We start from the raw sequence: 25,687 nt of genomic DNA, 5'->3' as shown, positions 1-25,687 counted from the left end.
CCAATGGAAGGTGTAGGTCCAAGCCCCTCAGAGTTATCAGGCCAAAAATCCACCTGCTTCTACCTTATAAAAAATTCAACAGGTGTCTGATCCTAGAACTATCCCACCTCTCCTCACATGGGGTGTCTTCTGCTTCCCTTTTCTTAACAAATCCTTTGGAGCTACCCTGTTCTCCTTTGCTTCTTCCTTAATCCTCACAAGCTCTTCTGGTAAGAGAGGGGATGTAATGATTTCTCTTGGCACTTAGCTCTCCCCAGTCCCTCTGCATGTACCCTGGACCTGGTTTTTTTTGTTGCAGGACACCTGCACTGCAGCACTATTCCACAGCCTTAGTTTATCCTTTCCCTGGATGCCCCAAAGTGTTTTCATGCTGCATGGGGAGAAGGCGCGTCTGATATGCAGGAGATGTAACCATGCCAAATTATGCACAGGTGCGAGACAGCTCATCTGAAATAAACAGCTCTAAAAACCTCTGTCTACATCTGACACACCGTAGGAGGATCTGAACAAACCAGGTGCCTGAGAGAAAAATTTTAAGACGTTCCTAAAAACTATTCCAGTCTACTTGCTGCGTTTCTACATGCAGAGAGAAACTTTGCTGATAAAAGTCCTGTTGTTCAGAGCACGGAGGGAAAGATTCATGTCAGATGACTAATGTTGCTTTTTCATACGAAAAGAAGCCCGTACTTTAACTGTTATAATCATAAAGACCTTCCCCAAAGCACAGCTTTGAGATGCATGCTATATTCTCTGGGAAAGCTTCAACAATATTAGAATACACTTGTTTTTAGCCTGCAGCATATTGAGATATTTTATATGTCAACAGTATGTATTAAAGATAATATAAAATAGATACATACTATATAAAGATACTATAATATATAATTATATATATTACTGTAAGTGCTTCTTATCTATCCAGGGTTGGCCAAACTAGGAGGAAATAAGAAAACACTCTCTAATAGATTATTATTGTTGTTTTAAAGCTTGGGTCATTGAAAGTGCTTAGGATGTTTGAGTCATTGAAAGTTATCCAGTAGCAACTAATAGTTGGCAGTGTTGCCAGAATCTAGGTGGTTTAAGTTATTAAAAAAAAAAATACATGTGCAATATACTTAGCATTTGAACATACTACAAAAATTCAATCAAAGGTCTAAGGCACATGTAGTAAATTTTATTAGATCAAAAAGTCTAATGTATAGTATTTATTCAAAATAACTCAAATATGCCCATTTTATTTCCATTGGCTGCAGCGGGGAATCTAATTATTCTCTTCTCCCTTAGCTACCCAGGGAGTACGTGTCTCCCAGGAGCATAGCTGGACTTTTTACTGCAAATAGCATGATATTTAATGAAAAATGAATTTTAAAGATATATATCTTTATTTCCACTTAGCTGTAAGGTAAGTGGGAGGCAAAGCAAGCCAGTATCAGATTCAAAACAAGATTTCCACTTCCAAGAGATAAGGCACTAAACTGTACTACCCTAACACTACAGAGAAAAGATGAAGAAAAATAAGTTTACAATCAAAAGACAGTTAACACACTGAGACATAACACAACAAAATTAAAAATAAAGTGCATTTGAAATGGTGCTGTTACAATGTGAAATGGATTATTATGCCAGCTGTATCTACATAATCTTTTCTTATATATTTGCATTTTTAAACAAAAACTGGCACAAGAATTGGTAACGAATCTTGTTGAATATATTCAATTAAAACAGAAAAGTCTTATCAAAAAAACCCTAAAAAGCAGTTTCACGTGGGAGAAGGAAACAAGAACAACATAGAAAAACATGTTCAAAAAGTAGGGTATATAGGAAGTAGGAGGAGATGAGAACTGCTATATAATTTATTTTAAACAAACTCTTAATTCTACAAAATGCATGATCCTTCTGAACTGCATACCCAGTAAATCGTGTCCCCATTTGTTTTTTCCTTTCAGCTGAGTCCCCAGCTCCTAGAATAAAGCTGTCACTTCAGCCAGCAGGTGCTCTCATTCTCGCCTCCAACCTACAACAGTTATGACAAGAGATTAAGAAAAACAGCTACCCCAGGCAGCCTGGGCTGGTGCGTAATGAATGGTTTAACCCTTGATAAATCTAATGACAAGTGTGGGTGGCTTTGACTGAAATGACAAGGCAGTTTGTCACTCATTGCTCTGTCACAGAGATCAGCAGTGCTAACATTTTCTGCTGAGTTGAGGGGAAAGCAACCCGAAACTCATGTATTTTGGAGGCCATACATAAAAGACATTGAAAACAAAAGGGGTCAGCCTCCATGTTGAAACGCCTCTTTGGCCCTAGATGAGTCAGCAGTGGAAGAGACATCGTTTCTAAAATGCTCTTGCAGGACAAACACCACTGTCTCTGGGGATGGACAGAAAGTTTAAAACAAACCCTAAACCAAACCCTCAAACATATTGTGCTCTCTTGCTTTAAGTTACCTAGAGACTTCTGACAGAAGTACTCAACTATTCAGTTTACCTTCACGTGAAACTCCCAACAGGAAACTGCTTTACTACAGGGCTTGTGTTTTGCTCATTGATGAGTGTTCAGTGCCCGTAAAATGATAACAGCAAGACTTGAGCGCTATCGTAAATCATTAAGTAGTCTCGAGGGCCCCAGCCCTCAATCATCGCAGTTTTGGATGATACTGTTTGTGGTGTTACAGATGTACCTGCTTAAATACAGCAGTTGTCCCCAAAAGACTGCGCGTACCTCAGTCCTGTGTTTCTGTTCACTCTTAGTGTCAATTAGTGCATTAATTTCTGGACTGTATGAGGTGCTACACAATAAGAATCCAAGTAAACAAGTAACAAAGGCTAGTTAAGGGGCACGGGCACAGGCACAGAAAGAGGCAGTGGCCATTTGAAGTTCACGTGGCAGATCAGTGGCAGTTCTGGGTCCAAAACCACTGTAAATGGGAAAGCTGTGTGACAGCACCATATCATGCCCAGTGGTGTGAGAGGCACCATAGATTTCCTGTATAAGAGGGAAATTAATATCACAACTTCAGACCCCGTGACATTATTGAAGTTACTTGTATGAATTTGAAGACTGTGGCCTTACCATGTTTTCATTTTCTACACCCACACAGAGCCTTCCTGAAAGCCCCTCTGGTTCTTGCCATTAACTTAGTCTGGCAAGTCTAACAGGGAAGACATTGAAAACATTTTCAGCTTCTGTGCCTAGGGAAAATTTATGGTAGCTCCTCTGCCTCCCACTCTCTCCAGTCCTTTGCAACACCTTGGAAAACCCCTGCTGTTTTAAATTTACATACCTTTTCAGTTACAGATGCCAGCATTTTGAGGTAGTCAAATGTGCATTATCCTGCTGCTTTGTACAGACCAGTAGCAGCCTTGCTGAGGGTTTGGTACCCAGCACTAATCCTAGGACATCTGGGTTGACGCAAACACGCTATCCAGTCCTACAGCAATCCCCTGGGAACTCAAGACCTTATTATTGCTCTTCATATGTACCTTGCTTGAAATAAAAAGAAAATGCACTTCTCTATTAAGATGTTACCAGAAATATGAAATAAATCAAAAAGGTGGGTTGATACACTTTCCTTGTACTGAAGCCTTTAATTTAATACAGCAGTTGCAGTATTGCCATTTCAAGAGAAAACCAGACTCGAAGCAAAGAAATTTCCCTTCTGGCCTTAACACAACAATTTATAATTTTGATACAGAAACATCACATTCATGGCAGGTTTTTTGGTGATTATTTTCATCTTGACTCCCTTCTATCATCAGCTGTTCACATCCAGCTCTTTCAAGGAAAAGCCAACTTTGCCATTTCCATCTAACAGATGATTGCTTAAGAGAAATCTTGCTGTTTTACTCTTGTGGTTTCCAGCACATCTTTAGCTTTCCCAGTAACAAGGGTGTTATCATAGAAAGATATATTATCTTTTTAACAACTAGTCTCAAATCTTGTATCAATTTTTACCAGCGCCTGTTAAAATAGGACAAGGGGTAACAGTTTTAAACTAGAAGGACGTAGATTTAGATTAGACATAAGGAAGAAATTTTTTACAATGAGGATGGTGAAGCACTGGAAGAGGTTTCCCAAAGAGGTGGTAGATGGCCCATCTTTGGAAACATTCAAGGCCAGGTTGGAGGGGGTTCTGAGCAACCTGATCTAGTTGGAGATGTCCCTGCTCCTTGCAGGGGGTTGGACTAGATGACCTTTAAAGGTCCCTTCCAACCCAAACTATTCTGATTCTATATCAGGTAAGACTTCCCCTTCCCAATGCCCTTTCTATCTTAACCTGAATGCTAACTGATGAATCTCATTCACTCCTTATCTCCATGTTTCTTTACACTTGTCCTTTTGAACTCTTCTGTATAGTAACCTTTCAGCATCCCCAGCATCCTGTTATGAAGCACTGAATGGATTTTTACAACATTCGATGCCATACTGCTATGTCTGGGCCTCCGCATACTGGATGTGGTACTTGTTTTCTGTCAATCAGATTTTGCTTTGGCTGATTTTTTTTTTTTTTAAACCTGGTGGTTATAAAGATACGTAGAGTATCTTACAACTCATCTAATACATGCTTCAGCACTGCATTTATCTTCTGCTCCTTCTCATTCTTGCTGCCATAGCTTGTGTGGAGATACTTTTCTTATCTTAACATGGGCTTCTATTTATATTGCTGTTTTCATTCACAAACTGCAACATGAAACAACTTTCCCTTGCTTTGGCTGAAAACTCGTAATCAAGGGTCCTGAAATATACTTTTGTATAAATAGTTTTTTGCCTGCTCTAGTCTAGTCTTCTGTTCTATTAGTCCATCATTAATTCAGACATGGAAATATACTATAGCTAATGACTAAAGCAACTGGCAGTTTTATTGCTGAGTTTGCCAGAGACTTCCTGAAAGGCAATTAAGCATTCTGTGCCTTGATTTACCCAATTAGAACAGAAATTACAGGAACATACTACTTTAGAAGAGAAGGGTGAGGATCTATTAATACTTATGAAGCACTTCAAATTTCTAAGAAATAATTAGATTCATGACAGTAATGAGATTAGTAGCAAGTGCTGATTCATTAAAAGATTTTAAAAGTCTACACTGGGGGAGGAGGAGGTACTCATGAGATGATAATTGCTCAGCCATGATAGGAACACAGTTTATTCTGTGCTATGTAGATGGTGTCAAGCCACCTTCCCAAATCATGTTGTAACCAAACCAAAACCAAAATCTATCATATAACTCTGGGACAATGTGAAGAGACAATTCACAGTTCTGTCTACACTGCAAGACCAAAATGTGTAGCAAGACCACACTGTAATGACAACTATCAAAAAGCTGATTTTGCAGCATAGCTTGTCTGATCTTGCACAGTGGCTTCTTTCTGTCTGCTTTCACAAAAAAAAAAAAAAAAAAAAAAAAAAAAAAAAGCCCATCTACAGTAAGGCTTTTAGGAGATTTCCCATTTATATTCCAACACTGATACTTGTTGAGGTGCTAATAATGGCCAAAAGTCTAGCGTAGCCAACCTAGACTAATTTCATACACTGGGCCCAACACTCGCACAGTTAGTTTCTGATACATGATGCTGAGTATGAAGACGACATCTCACACAGTGAACAGCACGGCATTGAGGTCTCTGTCCTTCCATGGCCCCACACAATCCACCCACCAGCAGTAGTCCACTTGGAGGAGAAGGAATGTGACTGTGGCAATGACCTGCACCTTGGGGTAAGCAAATGAACTGATCAAAAAAGACTCACCAAAGGTGTATTTCCTTATGGCAGAGCATCACCCTACTCTTCACTTATCGGACGGCACAATGAATTAGACTTGTCTCCTTTCTTGTAGCCCAGTATGTCTCAGTCTTATACTGAGTATACAAGTAGACGGATGATGTTGGTTTAATGGTTTCCTATCTTGACATCTTTCTCCCCTAAGGAACCAACCCATCAACACCTTTCCAGAGTTGGCAGAATTGCCATGGTTGTGATCAACTGCCTAGATATCTCCTGTCATAAAATCAAACATTTTATTGAAATAGTATCAAAATAAGTACAGAAAAATTTTATGTTCTTTTTTTTCATTTTGAATTCAACAGACAAGTTGTTTGTATTTAATGGTAATTGCAGAAGCGTTATTGCTATGCTAGATACTTCAGACTTATTATGATTCAGAAAACAGGATTTTGATGCAAATTTTAGAGCTTGCACATCACAGAGCTGCATTATGTTCATACTTGTAAGACAGCTAACAAAGGATCAACAACAAATATTCAGAAATTAAACATATTAATGTCTATTATTGTTTGATGAATTCAAGCAAGAAGGCTGCTGAAAAGCCCTTTCTTTAAACTTAGCTGGAACTACCATTGCTTTTCCCATACCATCAACAGTTCAGAGAGCCTGTGCATGAAAGGAATTCACAGCGGGGGGGGGGGGGAACCAAACAAACAAACAAACAAAAAAAAACCAAAAAAAACAAACCACACCAAAAACTTGTGTTTCACAATTACATTAAAAAGATCTGTACTATTCCTTTCTCCACTCTGTTTTAAATTCTCCTGAAGCTGCAGCAGTTTTAACTAGTTATTTTTCCTTTATTATTTGTACTGCTAAAAATAAATTGCTGCTGAAATATTGCATTAGATTCTAGAGAGTAGGACACATGAAGCCAACTATAATTTAAAAAAACCTTACTTCCACACCAAACAGAACAGCAATTTGAGACAGAAAGATCACAGGAAGGGACAGAGGCAGCTTTAAAGGAAGAAATTAATTGCTTACTTAATCACTTTCACATAGTCTTCACATCTAAAATACACACTTCATTGAATGTACTTCACTAGATTATGTGAACATCATCTGAATCAGAAAACCCAGCAAGCAGGTCAAGTCATTATTTTATCCTCAGTAACAATCACTTAGTTCTTCTATTCTAAATTCTTCTGCTATGAGGTTTGAGGAAGGCTGTTTTGATTCTTTGTATTTTCATTTCCCAATCTGTCCTTCAGGGATAATAAAGCAAATCTGACCATACAGAGAGACAGACAGAATTTTATTCTCTCTCAAAGCTTTCTTACAGCAGGGAAATGACACATTTTTCTAAAGTAATGTTAAAGGTGTTACTCTTAACAGGCTCTTGTTATTCAACAAATTCAGTATTTTAAACCAGGAAGTTTGCTAGCTCTTAACTTCAAATAACGTAATTCTAAAAGGTGAAAGGCACAAACAATTTATATTAGAAAATTGTACTGCATCTGATCTTATTTTTCAAGAATTATGTTAGCATTATGCTTCACAGATCAGGGCAAACTGGATGTTTTCAAATAGCATTTCACATTTCATTAATATTTGTGTTACCCAAGCAAAAACTCCTGTGGTTTAGTTAAGACCTGTATATCAATCTAATACGCATATACCTTAAAGTCTTCTGCTTAATTGTAGCTGTTCTTACCGACACTATACCTCTTGTGTGAATTAGATAAGGTAATTGGTCAGTTACCATGACCTCAGATTTGTATTAAAAAATAGCAAGTTACTAAATAAGATTAATTAAAAATAAGAACAGAAATAGGGTTTACAAGACTTTCTCCTAAAGATGAATAAGGCACTTGTAAACTAGCTGATGAAATAAATACAGAAATTTCAATTTCATCCTGGGAAGTTGAATCAGGACAAATGAATCCTCCTGGATTTCCTGATTTCTGTTTGGATTTTCAAACCATTTAGCAGCAGTCTTTACTATTACAGAAATTATAATAGATCTCAGATGTGTCAACGGGTGGGAAAGTAAAGAACTAGAGAGATACACCCACACCTCTTGTTTATAAAAGACAAAACCCAGGTAGTACTCAGCAAGGGAAAGGAAATAGGACAGAAACAGAGGAGGTCCCAGCAGCAATAGCATTCCCTGCCTTTGAAATAGTAATGTCAAGCTTAAAAAAGAAATATTCCATTATTCCTGGAATCTGCTGAGAAAACATTATTCCCCCACCTTGGGCTAAATGTATGTAATAGTAGAACTTCATTTATTCACAGAGAACTGCTGTTTATCAGATAAAAGATGAACGATTATCAATAGATTTTTGTAATGTTAATACGTATGCATATAGCAGTAAACAAACACTTGCTAAAGACCATCTTTGATGCTTATTAAATCTACATTTTAAAATTGCTTCAATAATGGAAAGGAAACACATCTTCATGCTGATGTACTGAATAGCACATCTGAACTTAACAGGTTTGCACAGATCTGCTTGTAACGCGTGCTTATAAACACATCCACCCATTTCTGTCCTGCTCTCCACACATACACTTGTGCAATGCCAATAGCATCTGTGTTGGTATCCAGCCATTAAATATGTCTGTAATGTGCTTGATTAAGCCTGGGCTATTCTTGTGTACCTGTCAAATATGTAAATAAGAACAAAGGACTGACGAAAGTCTCCTTTACAAACTATCTTTTGCTCCTACAGTCAGCTATCTGAAAAAGTTCATTCCATAAACTCAAACTTCTCCCAAGGAAGAGTTCAGTTTCTATCCCCTTTGCCTCAAGAATAACCTACACCAAAACTGTTAGGATAGTGTGACTCCTTTTGATACTACTGAAGTAATTCAGCAACCAGTTTATAGCTATTTTTTATAGCGTGCACTTTCAATTTCATTTCATCTTCTCTTCTCTCAGTGTATTTTAGACAGCAATCATCACCTGTCTCAAATCCTCTGCACGAATATGCAAGTGGGTGTTCTTTTACACACTACATGCAGATGTTGAAGAGGCAATGTTTTGATGAGTTATACGTAAACTCCATTCAAAGTGCCACTTGCCTTTAGGGCTCTATTGCCAAATATTTCACACTTCCCCTCTTTCCTTCTCAGCTAGACACTTGAAGATTGAAAAGCTTTGGAAAAAAAAATCTGAAGTAGCTTTCAGGCACATTCACACTCCTCTGGTTCTCACATATGGGATAGATAATAGGTAAGTGCCATGCACTGAGCATTTTCCAAGCCACATTACAGATACTACCCTGCATAAGTCAAAACACTCTGAATAAAAGATCTGCTAAAGTATAGCTCCCCTTAGGCAGCTTCGCTTCTCAGAAGCCGAAGACCAGGGAGTTCAAGACCGAGGTGCTCCATTTGGTGCCTAAGGCAAAAGAGGCTACGTACACTGAGCAAATAAGCTGCGGTCAAACCCCAAAGGAAGTCCTTGCCTTGATGCCTGGTTAACAGTTAATGCACAGGGCAAGTCCTCAGTAGCCAGGAGCTACCTGTGAGAAAAGCGTAGTTACAGGAAGATAGACAGGTGAGAGCTGAACTTCAACATCTACTGAAATAGCAAGAACTATTTGAATTAAAAATAGTGTGTGTTTTAATTAGTCTAAATGAGATATTTAGACACAAAAATCATCAGGTCCTAGCATAGGTGTTCTCATGGGAGTAAAAGGCGGCTAGAAAAATGTTTAAATATATTTGCAATCCTGATACTGCAGTCTCTAAACAATAACACTCAGAGGCCAGCCAGCTTAAACGCTAACACAAGAGCTGTATCGGCATGAACACGACAGCATGCACGTCTTGCAAGGAGCGCAATAAATGGTTTTCATCTCTAGAACACATTTTCTAAAGAGCTCAAGATGCTTTGTAAGTGTGAAATAACACACAGTCTGTAATGGATGCTATTTTTTCCTCCCTCTCTCCGCTTCAGGAAGACTAACAGCATGTCCATAACTGAGCTTTTACTTTTTTGTTTCTCTCATCAGTTCAATTGAATCTAGAGTGATAAAGGTGTTGTAAGAAGGAGGGGAAAAACCCTGGCCATTTTTCTGATGCGAGCAAAGGCTGTCATGTAAGCAGTAAGGGTCACAGTGAATGTAGCAGCAAATTGGACAGAGTCACTATTTTAATATTCTGTATATAAAATACATTACACTGAAGGATCTAAAGGGTACATGATAGATCTTGGTTTTCAAAATGCTGTCATGAAATAGGCAAATAAACCCCTTTTTTGAATAATCAAATACTAAAATAGCATATAGTCTTCAGGACCAGGTGTATTAACACTTTTTAAAGTGTTATTTGTATATCAACAACTGGATAAGCAATTTAAGTTAACAAAATCAGCTAACAGAGTGCCCCATCTTGATTAAGCTTGGACACTGGTTTATTGGGAAGCCTACACACATTCCAGTGGCTTTGTAAAGGTTACACAGTAAATTAACCACAATTAAAAGTACAAAACCTGTTACTCCATTTTTTCATCTTCTTGCTTTATCTGAAAAATAGCACTGTCTCACTACGGAAGAAAGACTGCAGAGCAGTGAGGATAATGGGAATTGTCAGAATTATCTACAAATCCTTCAGACAAGATCCCAAAGTTCAAAATTACCAATTTAAAAAGTTCACATTCCATTCATATTGATTTTTCTTAGTATCATAATAGTAATCTTCCTAATCAGATAGATTAAAAAGCACCAGAAGATACCTGAAGAATATTCAGAACAACAACAAAACAAGATAGCGAGGAGTTAAACAGAAAAACACTGAAAATTAAAAACTCAAAACTGCTTTAGGATTTAAACATTATTTAACCACAGACTTCAATAAAACCACTGTGTAAAATAATTTATTGACAAATAAAAGCTAGGTAGTATAGCTCCTTAGAGGCACTCTTTTCCTTCGATGTACCAAGGAAAGATACCTTCTAACTATGCACAAAACAGAACACTACTATGCTTATATTATAGTATGATCCTGAAGCTTCAAAGGAGGTGAAGACCCCACTGAACCCAAAGGCACAGGACAAGAAACTTTCTCCTTTCCAAAACATTTGTATACGCTGCAGTCATTACGGAGGTGGCAGCGGCTCACAAAAACATCGCTAAATTGGTTCTCAACTAGCTGATAACAGAGTATTTCCTTCAGCATAGATCTTCATGTAAGCTGCAAAAATCTCTCCAAGCAGTTTGGTAAGTGCCCAAGTAGTTTGCCTCTAGTAAAACTCCTGCTGACACCACTGGGGAGCTGCCTAAACAAGACAGTTGCTTTAAATCTAGTTTAGGTATGTTTAAATAAATAGCATTTACTAAAATGCTGATGTGACTTAATTAGAAGGGGAAAGTCTGACAGAAGTTAAATACTATTCCCACATTACAGCTACAGCATGTAGATAGCACAGTTAGAGATGAAGCTACTTGCCAAATAATTTTTAGTACCTGGAGCCCTCCTTTCTGGCTCCAGATAATCCTTCTGTTCAAGAAAGGTCAGCACACGTGCTGAGCTTTCTCAGATTGCCTCTTCTCATCATATTTCATGTCACTGACTCCCTCAGATCCATGCCTGCCCTTAAGATTCAGTAGCCTAGGACCTTCTTCTGAAACCGTATGTAATTATACAGGACTGAAAGATTCAGAAGTGGCAGACTCAACAATATATAAGCATATATTATCAGTGCGCATATTGATGTTATTATTTTATATCCATGTGTAAGAGAACAGCACCACCTCTGTGCCCAATTTTGCAGACAATCTCATACACAGGAGCCTGCTTAGGGATTCTGGTTGTGCTGAAATACAGTTGCTGCTAAAGAAAGCACAATTTCTGCAAGGATGGATGGGGAAACTCTTAGATACACACTCCACTCGGTAGTGCTGACCCTTACTACAAGGCTCTGCAAAACAGGCAAGAACATCATTAAGTCTTCTGCAGAACAAAAATATATGTACTCCATTAATTGACTGCAAAGGATTAAACTGACTCTATAAAATACTACAACTGAAGTTGAGATTTATTTTCCTTTTTATTGTATGCGTTTATCAAAATAACACTTGTTCATCGGAAACACTTCCTAGTATGAATTCTGATGGCATGTTAATTAGGGAATGTTTCTAGACTCCCACTAGAATTTCCCATCAAAATTAGCGAGTCTCTCTCAAACGGCTTAGCACATGGGAGTCCCGTTAAAGCTCCTCCTCCGAGTCAGACAGAAAAAGGACTTGAATTTGGGTTTCCCTCTTTCCAAACGCAGAACACTAATTGCTCAGAGACTTTGCTTGGTGTCTCCCAAAAATACTTTGGAAGGGTTTGGTTTACCGCAGTGGAAAACAAGAGGTGGGGGAAAAAAAAAAAATAAAAATCTTGCCAAGTTTTACAGAAAGTTGCTTCCCTTTAAGCTCTAATTTTAAATCTGATATTCATTCTACTAAAGCCATCATGTCTAACAAATAGACATCTGGTCCAAGATGTAAAAAGAAGAGCAAGAAAAAAAGGGGGCAAACCTGTCAGCTACTTCTTTGCAGCTGAGAAAGATAAAATCAGATAAAAACACATTGGAAGAGATGTTGCAATAAGATAGGGCTGAAGGTTCATATCTGTAAGTCCTTTAAGAGAGTTATAAAAGAAAAAAATAAAAGAAAAAAATTGTCTCAAGCCTGAAAATCTGCTGCTGCTTTTCCATCAGAAGAGACATAGCTAACGGCAGCAACAAATGCATTATATCGCTGCTGGGCTTTGAGGAAAGTCTGAGTTATTAGAAGGAAAGATATTAATTTAGCTGCATAGACAGGAGAGGGAAAATTCCAGTTCTGCCTAGTTGACGTTAATATTAGACACACCTGAAATTTAAGAGAGAATTCAAAACAAGATAAATGAAAGCTGCTTCTTCTAGAGAGAAGTAATTTTGTGAGAATGTCCTGTTTTTTTAACATTTGAGTCAAGGAGAAACACTCGGAGATGTGATCGAAATGCACCCTTAGGAAAAAGTCAAGTAACAAACCCAGTATGCATAACTGTTTACATTTCATTGTATTTTAGGCAAGGCTCTTGCAAAAAAAAAAAAAAAAAAACGAAACTCTTGAAGAGCTGCAGTTATTTTCAAACTTTTTGGGATGGATCATAATTTTGAAGTTAGAAGCCATCTTCATCAGAACTTTAGATCACATCTAAGACATCATTGCTAATCATCTAGGAGGTAGCTGCCTTAAAAAAAAATTACTACAAGTTATCTCACAAACTTTCTGTATAAAGAAAATGTTGTGCTATTTTCAATAAAATTATTCTAATTTGCAAGAGAAAAAGAAATCCATATTCTCAGCAAACTGTATGGAGCTTGATGCAGAACGTAGAGGCCATCTGCCAAAAACTGGGGTGAAAAAAAGCAATCACTCCATGCAATGGTTTGGGCTTTCAAGTTAGTGTATTTTACAGCTCGTCAATCCATGGCCATCCATCTGTGCCTTGACCCACGTGTACCTGGTTACGGCACTGTGCTGTGGGTGCTAGCGTTCACGGCATGATTCTGCTCAGATACAGCGTGGTGTGCAAACGTAGACAAAGCTTCCATCACTCCCTACTCAACTAGAAGTGAGACTGGGTCCTACCAAAAGCATAATTAAAAGGAATTTTACTGAAAGAGATTGAGATTTTTTTTTTTTCATTTTAGATGCTTATTCTGAGAAGCTAAATTCCAGAAGTCTTTATGACATATATTAGATGCTTATTTTTTAAAGTCACTGAAATAGTGTTTGACCTTCTGCTTGAAATCCAGATGGGTCAACTTGTTTATCTTCTCTGGTCCACTGGATATGATCAAGCTCATAATACACAAATGCTCAGTTTTACATTTAAAAGATCAATAGTTTTAAGAAATTAAAAATTAGACAACTTACGATGGGGTGTTACTCTCTTTCCTTCTCAGGAAAATGGAAGTTGGAGGATGATTGTTGAGAATTGTGAGTTTATCTCATTTACTTCCACCAATTCTCTAAGCTTACCACTTGCAAAGATTTAATTCTTATACTTTATTCATCAGAGTAATCCCTCAGCAAAACATATGCAGAGAATTTACATATCCAGAGAGAGAGTGAAAGAACCAGAAACCCATTACTAATTGAGAGCATGTATTAGGTAACCGAGGAGAAAAAATTGCAGCTAACAAACAAGCATGAGGTCAAATCTATTGTTAGTGTAAGCCTCCAAAGTCAATTAATTATCACATGGATTACTTTGGTTGCGTTGCATTTGTAACTCTTCAAATTCCAACACAATATTGGGTCAGCACTTAATAGTAACAGCAAGAATTTTTTCATTTCCTGAAAAATACAAAAATAAAAAGTTATAATAAAAAAAAAAAATCAAACAGAAAAATGCATACTTACATTAACTTCATACAGCACCACTTCCACACATCTCTCCTGAAAATCTTTTATAATAAATTCCCTTAACAGGTTCTAATCTGTAACGACTAAGACTTTAAGAATTAGTTCACCTGTGCACACTAACTGTCAGGTATCATACCTTTAGGTAATAAACCATAAAATAACATAAGATAGCAAATGAATCCTGAAAATTAGCAAGAAGTTGTTAGGAAGAAAACTGTAGAGTTAACATTCTTTAAGAAAAAATTATCAAAAGAAACTAGTTTACTACAAGACATTTTATGAAGAGAGCAACTAGGAGTAATTCACAGAATTGTTTGCCTGCTTCTCGGAAACTGTCTTTAGGTAGTTAGACTTTTTTTTTTTTTTTCAAGATACCAATGATACAATATTTCTCTCTTCTGTATCCTGTCTTCCTTCCTTCAGAATATGATTCTTAATACAACTTGCAAGACTTTATTCTGCTTTTCAGTCTTCAGAAACGCACCTTGATGCTTGCACAAAGTACTGCTGAAATTATCTTTCTAACTTAAAAGCCCAAAGTGATGATACTGTGCAAATTCACATCATGGATGGAGAAACGGAGAGAGAGTAAGAGAAGGAGATGACTCCATCTAATTCCGGTAAGACTTTTGCAATTGGTTTCACGTGGCTGGATGGGAAACATCACGTAACAGATAGACACGGTAATGTCTTCTCCTACCAAAGATTCCATATTGGGTTCTCTGACTGAAGCTTGTTGGTATGCGACCGAAAAAATTATCTAATATTATAGTAATTATACAGCTACAATGTATAATATTATACGAGCCAAAAATTTTCTTTGCAAAGGTTTACAATTCTGCTGTATTAATTGTGAGCGGTAAGGTCGCAGGCCAGGAGTCCAATTTATGTATATTTTTTAAAGGCATCATTCAAACCATTCAGCTATTTCTGAATGACAAAACAAACATTTGATAACTAGGAATGTACAGTGTCTAACCTTAGGAAGTTGATCTCTTTCACTGAAATGTTTGCAGAGTATTTAAGAAGTGACATTGTCACACTACACCAAACACTTGCTTCAAATTGATCTGATAAGTAATAAATTACTATATGTTAATTTTTAGTTTGAGCTCAATTTCTATATTAATTCAAAATAAATATTTTGCAAACAAAGTACCTAATCAGCTTGAGCCCTGCTCCTATATAGAGCAGGGCAAAAAAAAACACCTCGATCCACTTGCAGGATCTCTGGAACTACGGGAGTTTGCTCTCACCCATCTAATAATTACCAACTGGACATTTTAATGTTTTGCCCCTCCAGAGTCTCAGTTGGCTTTGTGACAAGATATACATCACTGGAAACCAGAATGAATGTAAATTCAATGCATACTTACACATTAAATATTTGGGAAACATTTTAATAAATATTTGCCTGTGTTTATTTCAGGTTTGGCTGTCATGTCGATGATAGCAACATTCTAAGTGAAATGAATGCAAAACACCCATGCTCCTGGCTGGAACAAGTGTTTTTAGTCACATAGCTCTTTCCTTTATTCCAGGGTCAATGTACACTTACTTAAAAAGAGATAAAACACCACTCAGAATAGTAGTCCCTTGTTAATTTCCTGGATATCGCATCGCATCTTATTAGTAAAGCGTTTCAGTCCATTACTCTGACATTTTTTTTAATAATAAAATTTGTTAGTTCATTTTTATTATTCAAATTTTGGGGCTCTTAAGAAAGCTTCTCTAAGTGTTCTCTGGTTCTAAATGATTGATGTGCTTTTCTTTTTGGCCAGGAAACTATTTTCAGTGCTTGACGACCACAAGCATTGCAGCACCCTGAAGTAGGCTGGCTTGTTACCCCCCCCCCCCCCCCCCGCCCCCAGCAATTGCCTTTAAAATAAATAAATAAATAGTAAGTGACAGGTTATATAGCTGGTTTGCTCTTTTTCCATTTCTACAGCCATACAGGCTTGCATTTTCAAAGTTACCTTTACAACCTAGAAAACTTGACTAGGAAACTAGACAAGCTTATTTATGGTGAAAGTGAAGACTTTCACCTGAGACAAACAGCTTGAATTTTAAATAAATCATATAGGGTGAGATTTCTTTAAAAAAAAAAAATCCACAAGTGTTGACAACTAGCCACCCTTTATACTTACTGAGTGTGTCCTACTACAGTTTATGCTATAATTTTCTGAAAATTTTCAAACCTGAAGAACAATGTTTAACATACTCTTACATACCAAAAATACGTGGAGATGGAAAACTCCATACTTGCTGTTGTTCTTTTCGTAAGACTCGACAGACATATAACAAGGTATTGAGAACAAAATGCACAAGGGGCCTCCAAAGGTTGATGGTTTATTCCTAGGAAACTTGTAGGTATTCAAATATTTCCAGTCTCCATGGTTCAAAAATTAACATGGTGCCTGTCCCTTAAACAGAACCTGCACAGACACCAGTGCTTGTTACCTCTGAGGCTTAGGAGCTAGATGTATTCACTTCTACTTTTAACAGCGAAATTGTCAAAGGACTGAAAGAAGTATACATCAGTAAATTTAACTTTCGCAAAGATGGATATAACCTTTGTATGCAGCTAAATACATGCATTTCCACTGTCTTCCAAAATCATTTGAGTGAGTAGGCTGAAGAACTGCAAACTATGTTTTTCATTTGCCTGTGCATTTTATCTGTTACATATGAAGTTATAAATCAATTGCATAGGACAAAGTGGAGTTAAGTGCCTTCGTTGCTTTCCTGAAAAAAAATCAGATTTGGGCTGTCATACTTTAAAAGCTGAAAAGACTATGTGTTTTTTAAAGGAGCAGAACTAAATTTAATTCAGAAAACAATATTCAAACCGAGTCTCAAACTATTACACTACATAACAGTGCAAACGAAAAAAATCTGCAAAATTTCAGCTCCTCAAAGACTCTGGGATGACACAAATTGTTTTCTTAATGCTAAAGAGAAACATCAGCAAAACTTCAATCTGGTATGTTGACCGAAGTCGTATCAATGAAAGTCAACTACATGCATACAACTACACATGCACACGGACAAAGCAGATACCTTTAACAAGATAAATATTTTAAGTATATTTAAGGAGCTGTATCTTCCATTCATGCCACCCTAAAAAATATACTCTATTTTCTTGACAGAACAGTTGATGCATCTTACAGTTCTACATACAATATAGACATGCAAATACGTGATGAATTGTAAGAGAGGAGGAAGATTCAATGTTTATCTACACTTGTACGAGCATTTTTTCTTTCTTTTTTTAAAGGGATTTTGATTATAATTTAGATATAGTTAGGAAACAAATAATTTATTTGTGTATATATGTCTTTTTTTCTTGCTTACAGGTTTACCTATGGTGCTAGTCACAATTCAAGTTTGTGCGAGTAACAGAAAATGGCAGTCAAAAGCGATCCTCACATAAACAGTCATGCATAAATCAGGTTCTCGTCCCCTTTAAGCTGCTAGTGAACCTCCTATTTTTCCTCCCACTTTGGCTTTTTATCCACATAGTCTTACTTAAGAAGGACATACTTACACAGGAGACATACAAATATATTTTCAGACAGCTTTCTCTATTTTGTATATACTTCCCATCTAGCATACATGAAAAACCAAAAGGAATATAATCATTAACTTGTTACTTCACTCATTAGAAATTTTGCTTGGAAGCATTCAGATAGAAAGCACTTACTCTATAACAAGTGTTAGAGAATTGAATATAGCACTGCAAGCGCTCAGCAAATGTCCCTTTACAAAGAAAGGCTACATTTGCCTACATTTTGTTCCACTTGCTAATGCGACAGTTCATAGTTTTTGCCATGAATTATTAATGAATCATTGTGAACAGGCAGGAGAAAGACAATAAAACATGTAAAATTAAGCCTTTAGATCTCCCCCCCCCCCCCCAAAAGCGTAATAAGAATTCAGATAGAAGAATTTAAGAAACAGTGCATAAAGGATATGGGGATGGTAGCCAAAGTAGTCTGCATTTGCTTGTTTGGGTTTCCCAGATAGTCTTGTAAACAACTTTTAGTTTACAAATCTTGTAGTTTGTGGACCGACTAAGTCATCTGACGAAAAGGAAGGAACAAATGAACCCTAAGACCCATTACCTCTCCATTTTATCTTCTGGTCCATGAACTGATTGAAAAAAGGCTCCTGGCTTCAATGGTGCCCAACAAGCAGAAGACAGTTATGCAGAGCAGCAAAGTATTGTGAAAATAAGCCGTGCAAGCAATATCTGCCAAAGGCTGACATGCTTTAGTTTCCACAGAGTTTGCAAAAAACAGGACACTGTCCAATTCTGTTTAACAGAGGATTCTGAGAAAACTGATTTTGTAAAGAAGTGAAAAAACAGGGAAGGGCTGTCCTTGAAGAACTCTTGCACATATATTTATATACATAGGCATGTTTTGCTTATTGGTACAAATCAAAGTGTCATCTCATCAGCCTTAAAAAAAAAAAAAAAAAAGGGAAGAAATTCTACAATATTGCCTACAGTACTATTTTATTGTCATTGAAGCCTATCATACTTCAGACTAAAAGCTCTGTAAACTGTACAAAGATTTTTGCCCTTTTAATTGTAACATTTGGGTAGAAGGCTTTTAATAGTCTTCTTGTGTCTCAATGAGCAACATGTTTAATAATGTAATCTGCTCAGAAATTAAAATTATTTTTATGCACTTCTTAACAGACAGGTTATAGGAGGACGTCATCTAAACTTCCAGATGTACACTTCTGTACCTTTCAAGGGTACAGAAAATTAAATGTGTATGTGATACGGCTTCCCTCTGTAATTGATCAAAGGCCATGTTTGAGCATTCTGAAGTTTGTGGTCTGGTGTCAATAATTCAGAGTCTGCATCAGAATTTGTGGCCCATCTCTAGAATTACTTATTTTAAAACAATTTTTTCTCATGCTTGACATTTACTTCAGTACTCAAAAGTTCAAAAGGAAAGGCTTCAAGTTCGTTAGTCACGATCATGGTAGCATCTTTCAATTGACCATTTGAAGAATAAGTGCAAAACGCATTATAGTGAAATGGAATTAACTCACTGTACGGTACGGTGGTATGCAGCTTACTGAATCTCTGTCCCCTCTGAGCTTATTTTATGAAAAAATAAATGTTTGCTTTACTCTAAGAAGGCTTGAAAACACTACAAGCAGCAGCAGATCTTTGCTTCTGTTCATAGCTCTGAGCTGAAAAATCCATCTGTTTGGTTTCATCTTTGAACTAAATTCATAGTGATCTCACATTTTTGTTACTGTGTATTTTGCATCAATAATGCCACAACAATTCCACAAGTTTTGTGCTATTTTTTTTTAATTCTACTTACACTCTTAAGCTAAATACTGTTATTCTTCGGACTCTTACAGGTATCAAATCAAAAGTACTTCCCCTCAAATCCACAGGCAACCATCTCCAAATCAATGGCAAAGGTAGCCTGTTCAAAATTTGATCCCTTTGTGAGTGTGAATACCCCTAACAGCTTTGCATCAGAGACCCCTATATGGCTAGCTTTACCCATCTGCAAACTGCATTACATAGTTTTCAGTAAAAGTTTTCTGCTAGAAGTGTACAAATCAGAGCCTGAACTACTGATATCTTATGACAGATTAAAAGAAGAAAATGCAAAAATATTTTTTTGCGGACATATTTTGACCTAAAGTAATTTCCATACATCTATAGCCCTATATGCATCTATGGATACCCAGCAATACATAAAATATAAGTACTAGAACATCATACTTAAGTATCAGAAAGGGAGAAAGGCCCCAGATGCTGAACAGAGGATGACCAGGATGCATGCTCACCACAGAGCATACAACTCTGCTTCAAATCCTCCTGAAACATAACCTCCACAAATGACCAGAACTGGTCACACAGCGTTAGCAAGTGGCTGCAAAACCCTTCTCTAATCTCCAGAGAATTCTCAAATAAAAAGTCCGTGGCAGTCGCCAAAGCTCTTCAGCATCAGGATGGTGTGTTTGTTAAGCATAGTTATGGTGTACGTTGTGTAGGAAACTCTTTCAGTGGACCTTGCTTTAATAAATGCTCAAATGTAGCCTACTAGTATTGGCTGACTTCTCCAACCTCAGGTCTCAACTGAGGCCTTCTCTGGATGTAAATTTTGTTGCTCTTTTGATCTACTAAGCTACTGCAAAGTACATTCCTCTCTCCCCAAATTAATGTGACTTTTGAAGAGTTGCGTACACCAAAGCAGCTTCACTTTCTGCCAAAGTGGGGCCAGTGTATACATCACCATGAGTAAATATATAAAGATAAAAATGACTTCATTTTATGCTGTGTCTAGCAGAGGAAAGCATGAAGGCAGAGAGATAGAAGGAAGGCCTCCATCCTTTTTCTCATCGCCTACAACCCCCCTATTTCCAGCCTGCCGGTATGCCTTCTACTGCAAATCAGCCACCCAACATGCCATTATGAGCAATACCGCTCTAATTTTACCTAACTAAATTAAAAGCCTCTCTTGTGCAGATTACTGGAAGTGACTACATTTTCATTATTGCATCAAATTGTCCCTTTTAAATCTCAAGGAAAGCAGGCCAGGTGAGGGGTGAGAGATCTATTTAACTACGAGTTGTTGTTCAGCTGCGGCAGTTGCTCCGGCAGGAGCCGAGGAGGCCACACCAACAGCAATGGCCGTCCTTGCCGCCTCCTCCCAGCCTTCCCAGGGTCTCTTTATAGCAGGGCAGTTCAACATGACGAGTCCTGCCGCCCCAAGCAGCCGTGATTAGGACAGACATAGCTGAGGTGCTCATGCAGATACCCTCCTGCTACCAAAATGGTGGCGAATCCACCACAGAAACAGAGCGCTCTGCCCTCTAAAGAGCTTTAAAATAGTTCCTCATAAAATAAATTCCTTCCTTACCTGCCACGGGGAGCTGCGCCTGCAGGATAGCAAAGACCGCGATCCTCTTCCACTTCATCTTGCTCGCCCGGGCGGTGCTGGGGAGCGGGAGGCCGCGGGCACGGGGGCGAGGAGGAGAAGAGGAGAAGAGGCTGCTCCCTGGGCTGCGCTCGTCTGCCGGCGCCGCAGGAAGCTCCCCTCCTACCAGGGCTTTCTGCGCGCACCTGCCAGCAGCGCCGCCGAGGCACGCGGCCTCTGAGGGCTGGGGTTTACGTTCCTGGTATTGATGTTTGGGGTTTCCTTTTTTTTTTTTTTTTCTTTCTTTTCTGTTTGCAAGATGGTTTTTGGTGTTGTTTTTTTTTTTTTTTTCTCCAGTTTGTCTGATGCTTCCTAGGATATGCTGGTCAGCAGCTGCTGATCTTTATAAAGGGCCTAGAAAGTCTACGTGGTATGAAATTCGGCCTGACTTCAAAAGGGATACAATATAACTATGTCTAGTGTGCAGAATGGCAGAAATAGAAGTTTAAAACTAAGTTATAGTCACTCTTGAACAAGTAGCTGGCTAAACTGGTAAAGATATAAAGTTCATTTCTAAATCTAACTGAAATATGGAGAGCTGGGCTCTGCCCGTCCCTGCAGACAGCGTCCACAGGACATAACACACCAGCGCAACTGGCCCTGTCTGGCTCGATACCTATGAAACAGAGATGGAACAGGTTTTGATGTGAACGCACCGCACCTCTGTATTTTGTAATAGCATCAGCGCGTGCAGAGCTCCGGAGCCATTTTGTCCTCCGAGGCACCACAGCCCCTATGGAGGAGAGATTGTGTACAGGAGACCACAGTGTGCGTCTTCTCCTTGTTCGGCTTCAAACAGAAAGCTTTGCGGCCCCTAGCTATGCATGCTACTCCTACTCACTGAGTAGGCCACAAGATTCAACCTTCTTGCTGCTTGAAGCTGTCCTCTAGTGACAGATCCTGAGGCAGACCAGCACACCCAAGGAGCAGGATGCGTGGCTTGAAGGCAGCGGTCTAGAGCTAACAGGGCTTTTCACCCTCATGTTGTAGGTTCGCCCATTAACACGGTCCTCAGAGCAAGGCAAACCCAAGCAGGTCTGCCCAGCAGCAGCCTTGGTGAAGCTTGGTTTCCTACAGGTCCATGTTCTCCATCCAGCACGATGACTGTGGTGCCTCCCGTGGTGCCCTGAGCCCCTGCCACCCCCTTGGCTCTCCTGCCTCTGTGGGGCCAGGTGGCTGGGCACGCAGACCCAGGTAGCAGAACACGGACGTGCAGACTGACTAACCCAGCAGCCCAGTGCAAAAGTGAAAATGCTCTAGTTTTTCTGCTGAAGGGGCTAATAAGATCACTGCAGCTAGCTACACAAAACCACCAGTAGGAACAGGTTACATTTGAGTCTCCTTTGTTTAGCTGGATTGATGTTGACCCTCCGAGTCAAAAGTGGTTGGAGTGGTGGTGAGTGGCAGGCTGAGCCAGGAGAATCGCAACGCTTGTTTCCTTGCGAAGTGAAGCTCATGATCAAATCAGACAGTATTAAAGCATTGCTCCGGAGGCAGGGGTGAATAACCACACAGGCAACCCAGGAAGCATACTTCAGCAGTAACCCAGCAAATGTCACTCTTGAGAACGCTTTGCACTATGAGTTGGAAAAACACAAACTGACTTATGTTAACAATATTAAATAATTTCATTATGCTTTTACCTGAGGACCTCACCATGCTTTTCAAATTAGGCTTACTAAAGCTGGGGCAGTTAAGCTTTTACAGATAAAAAAAAAAAAAGTCTTAAGGGAGACAGGTAAAACAAGGTACTAGACCTCAAAGAGAACCAGGAGTCAGGGACACCAGGGAGTTGTTTGGTTTCAGGGTTGTTTTTTTTAGTGCATTGGTTTTCTGTATTAACAATAAAAACAAAAACCAAACCAGACACCACAGAATTTTTCAATGCATGAGAAAAAAGCAAGGAGTGAGCCCAGGTGTGGTTAGGGGTACTTCCTCCTCAACATTTCTCATTGCATTTTAAAAAAAAAAAAATATATATTATTAAGCAGCAACTAATAAAAGGATTCATTTAGGGCAACAGAGGGGGGAAGAAACCCAGCATAATGAAATGAAATTAAGAAAGCTGGTATCTGAAGTTTTAGAAAAGTCTTCCTGAGAAGAAGATATTAGACAGAAGTAATTTCTCCAGCGCAGTGTTATAGAGCATTTATATGAAAATCATACTACTTGACACAGTGATGCTAACTCTCACTTTGTAAGAAGTGTCACATTATTGTGCTCTTTTCAAATGTGAACAAATAAAAAAATTTCTCTTTTATGAGCAGAAATAAAGAGCACATGTTAGACAACTGTGATTTAGAAAAGCTTGAAAACATGACTTAGATACACCTTGAACTCAAAAACTCAGCTTTCTCCCCATCAAAATACAACTGCTCAACCCAAGATTGCTGAATGTTTACAATAGCAGTAATTATTAATACACTTCACGATCGGAGCTTAGGCTGAGAGGAAGCACAAGTATCAATGAATTTTTTTTTTTTTTGTTACATCTCTAATTCTTAGAAAAGAAAGAGAAGGAGAAACGTGCATCCCCGGCAGGTACGGGAACAAGATTGGTGATAACTATTTCCCAATAGTATGAAGGCAGGATGGGAGTTAGTATGCATATAAGACGTAAGGATTTATAGTCTTTTAAAAGCAAATTGAAGTTCTTGGAAGAAGGAGACCAAGAAATTTGTCACCTTGCTGTCTGGAGTAATGAAAGCTAATACATTGATAAAGCAGTACTATCCTTTTATTTAATAATTATTATTTATAGTGCCAGTCAATACCAAAATTAAAAGACACTGGTATTACTCCAGTTCCCAAAACCTAGTGTTGCATGCTGTTCTGTGATACGTAGGCAGTACTGCCAAGCCTCTGCTCTCACCCACAGCCTTGGGGAGGGTTTCCTTTGTGGGTTTTCTACCCTAAAAGCTGCAATGGAATGCTGGAGATGGGCTCTGACTCACCACCAGGCAGCAGGCAAAGCACAGCCCATGAGAGCCACCATGCACTGCAGCTGAAAGAGTCATTTAGTCTCAGAAATGGCCATGCTCAGGTACACGGTGTATATTCCAATGCAAGCCAGATAAAGACCTTTCTGTCCAGATCCCCGTGTAACAGAAGATTGGCTGAAATAAGGAATTAGCAAGAGGAAAGAAATCCCTGCTCCCACTTTAGGCTGCCTAAATCTCACTGACATCTTATCCAAAAGCTAAAATAGTATCATACTAGTTATTGATATTTTTGGGTAACGGTGTTTTCAGAGGAGCAAATGGCACTGCTCATCACTATTCTGCTGACCCCTGTCTCCTCCTGTTATTGATCATAGCTTCTCCCTCAGGCAGAAAGCCAGCAAATTATCACTTTGAATAAAGAGCTGAGGCCAAAGGTAAGGAAGAAGAATGAAGAGCTGTATAAGGGAGATTAATGGCAATAGTAGGCACACTGGGAGAACAGCAGTTGGGCCAGTGTATTTTGATGTCTAGATAGGGAAAGGTCAGAGAAATAGAGTATATGGACTTCATTTAGAAGTGTGGGTAGAGTCAGAAAAAGGCTTTGCATGAGAGTGCCCCTAGAAATTATCTCCTCCCCATCCCTCAGTTTTTTAAACAAGGCAAGCTTATCATTATCATCTAAATACAATGAAAGTATACGAAAGAGCAATCGTGCTTGTATTTTGAGTTATTCTCACAACAAGCACAGTATGGGAGATGCAAATCATATGCAGTTGAGGAGTAAAGAAAAAGAGGAAGTGGTCTCTTCTCTAGGAAAAGGCTTTTCTGTGTTCTACAGCTTGCAATTACATGATGAGGAATTATTTTCTTACGGTGTCACCTTCATTTCAGCCTATTTGGTCCTTGCATATCTAGAAACTACATAGCACACTAAAAGCTTCGGCACCTCCTGCCCACATTGTGCATTAGGCAATCTCATACATGCATATTAGCAACAGTTTAAACCATACTGATGTTTCAGTTTACTCAGTTCTGTTAGATCATACGACCTTTGTTAACGCTGGACTAGAAATGAATGCCGACACGACTTCAGCTGAACCAGCAGCTATTTTTCTCAATACAGACAAGGCCATAGTGGAGACATAAAGCCCTCCCTGCTGGGTTAAGAAAAGCTCTCAGCTAAACTTGACTCTTTATCTAAACATACGGGTGGAAGAAAGTGCATTTCAAGAATTACCTGCACTGGGAAGACTGCAAGATTTGATCTATGCTTCCTGAAACAGAATGGGTCAGGGAACTGAAGTGGTCCCCAAGTATAACTCCGTTGTGTTTAACACTGGCTAAGGTGCAGCTCATTATCTGTAAGGATAACATCTCTCATAAAATAGACAAGGTATCCACTTAAGTGATTCTGTGCATCAATATGCCATTCTTTCTCTGGGCACAAGAAATCCCGGAACCGTTCTAATGCAAGGGGCTGATTCATCCCCAGAAGCACCCCCTTTTCATGCTTACTGGTTATGCTTTGACTGCAGTATTTAAAAAAAAAAAAAAAAAAAAGCAGCAGGGTTTGCAGTTTTAACAGGAAATAAATGAAAACTAAAAAACAAACCCACACACCACAGTCAAGCTGAGGATTAAAAAA

General features: G+C 38.5%; 1 protein-coding gene across 2 annotated transcripts in view; it reads right to left on the bottom strand.

Moving 5' to 3' along the window:
- Positions 1–21,189, bottom strand: part of CD247 (CD247 molecule) — a 57,262-nt gene extending 36,073 nt beyond the window's left edge. The window contains exon 1 of one of the 2 annotated variants that reach the window (XM_010126681.2): positions 21,044–21,189. In XM_010126681.2, the coding sequence (XP_010124983.1) occupies positions 21,044–21,101 (58 nt within the window). In that variant the 5' untranslated portion in view covers positions 21,102–21,189. The remainder of the gene's footprint in view (positions 1–21,043) is intronic. The other variant, XM_086739460.1, reaches the window with a different exon arrangement.
- Between the last annotated feature and the right edge of the window lie 4,498 nt (positions 21,190–25,687).

Source organism: Chlamydotis macqueenii, chromosome 1 (assembly GCF_036417535.1).
Source record: "Chlamydotis macqueenii isolate bChlMac1 chromosome 1, bChlMac1.mat, whole genome shotgun sequence".
Lineage (NCBI taxonomy): Eukaryota > Metazoa > Chordata > Aves > Otidiformes > Otididae > Chlamydotis > Chlamydotis macqueenii.
The sequence above is the reverse complement of the archived record's forward strand: the minus strand, read 5'-3'. Positions and strand labels throughout refer to the sequence as shown.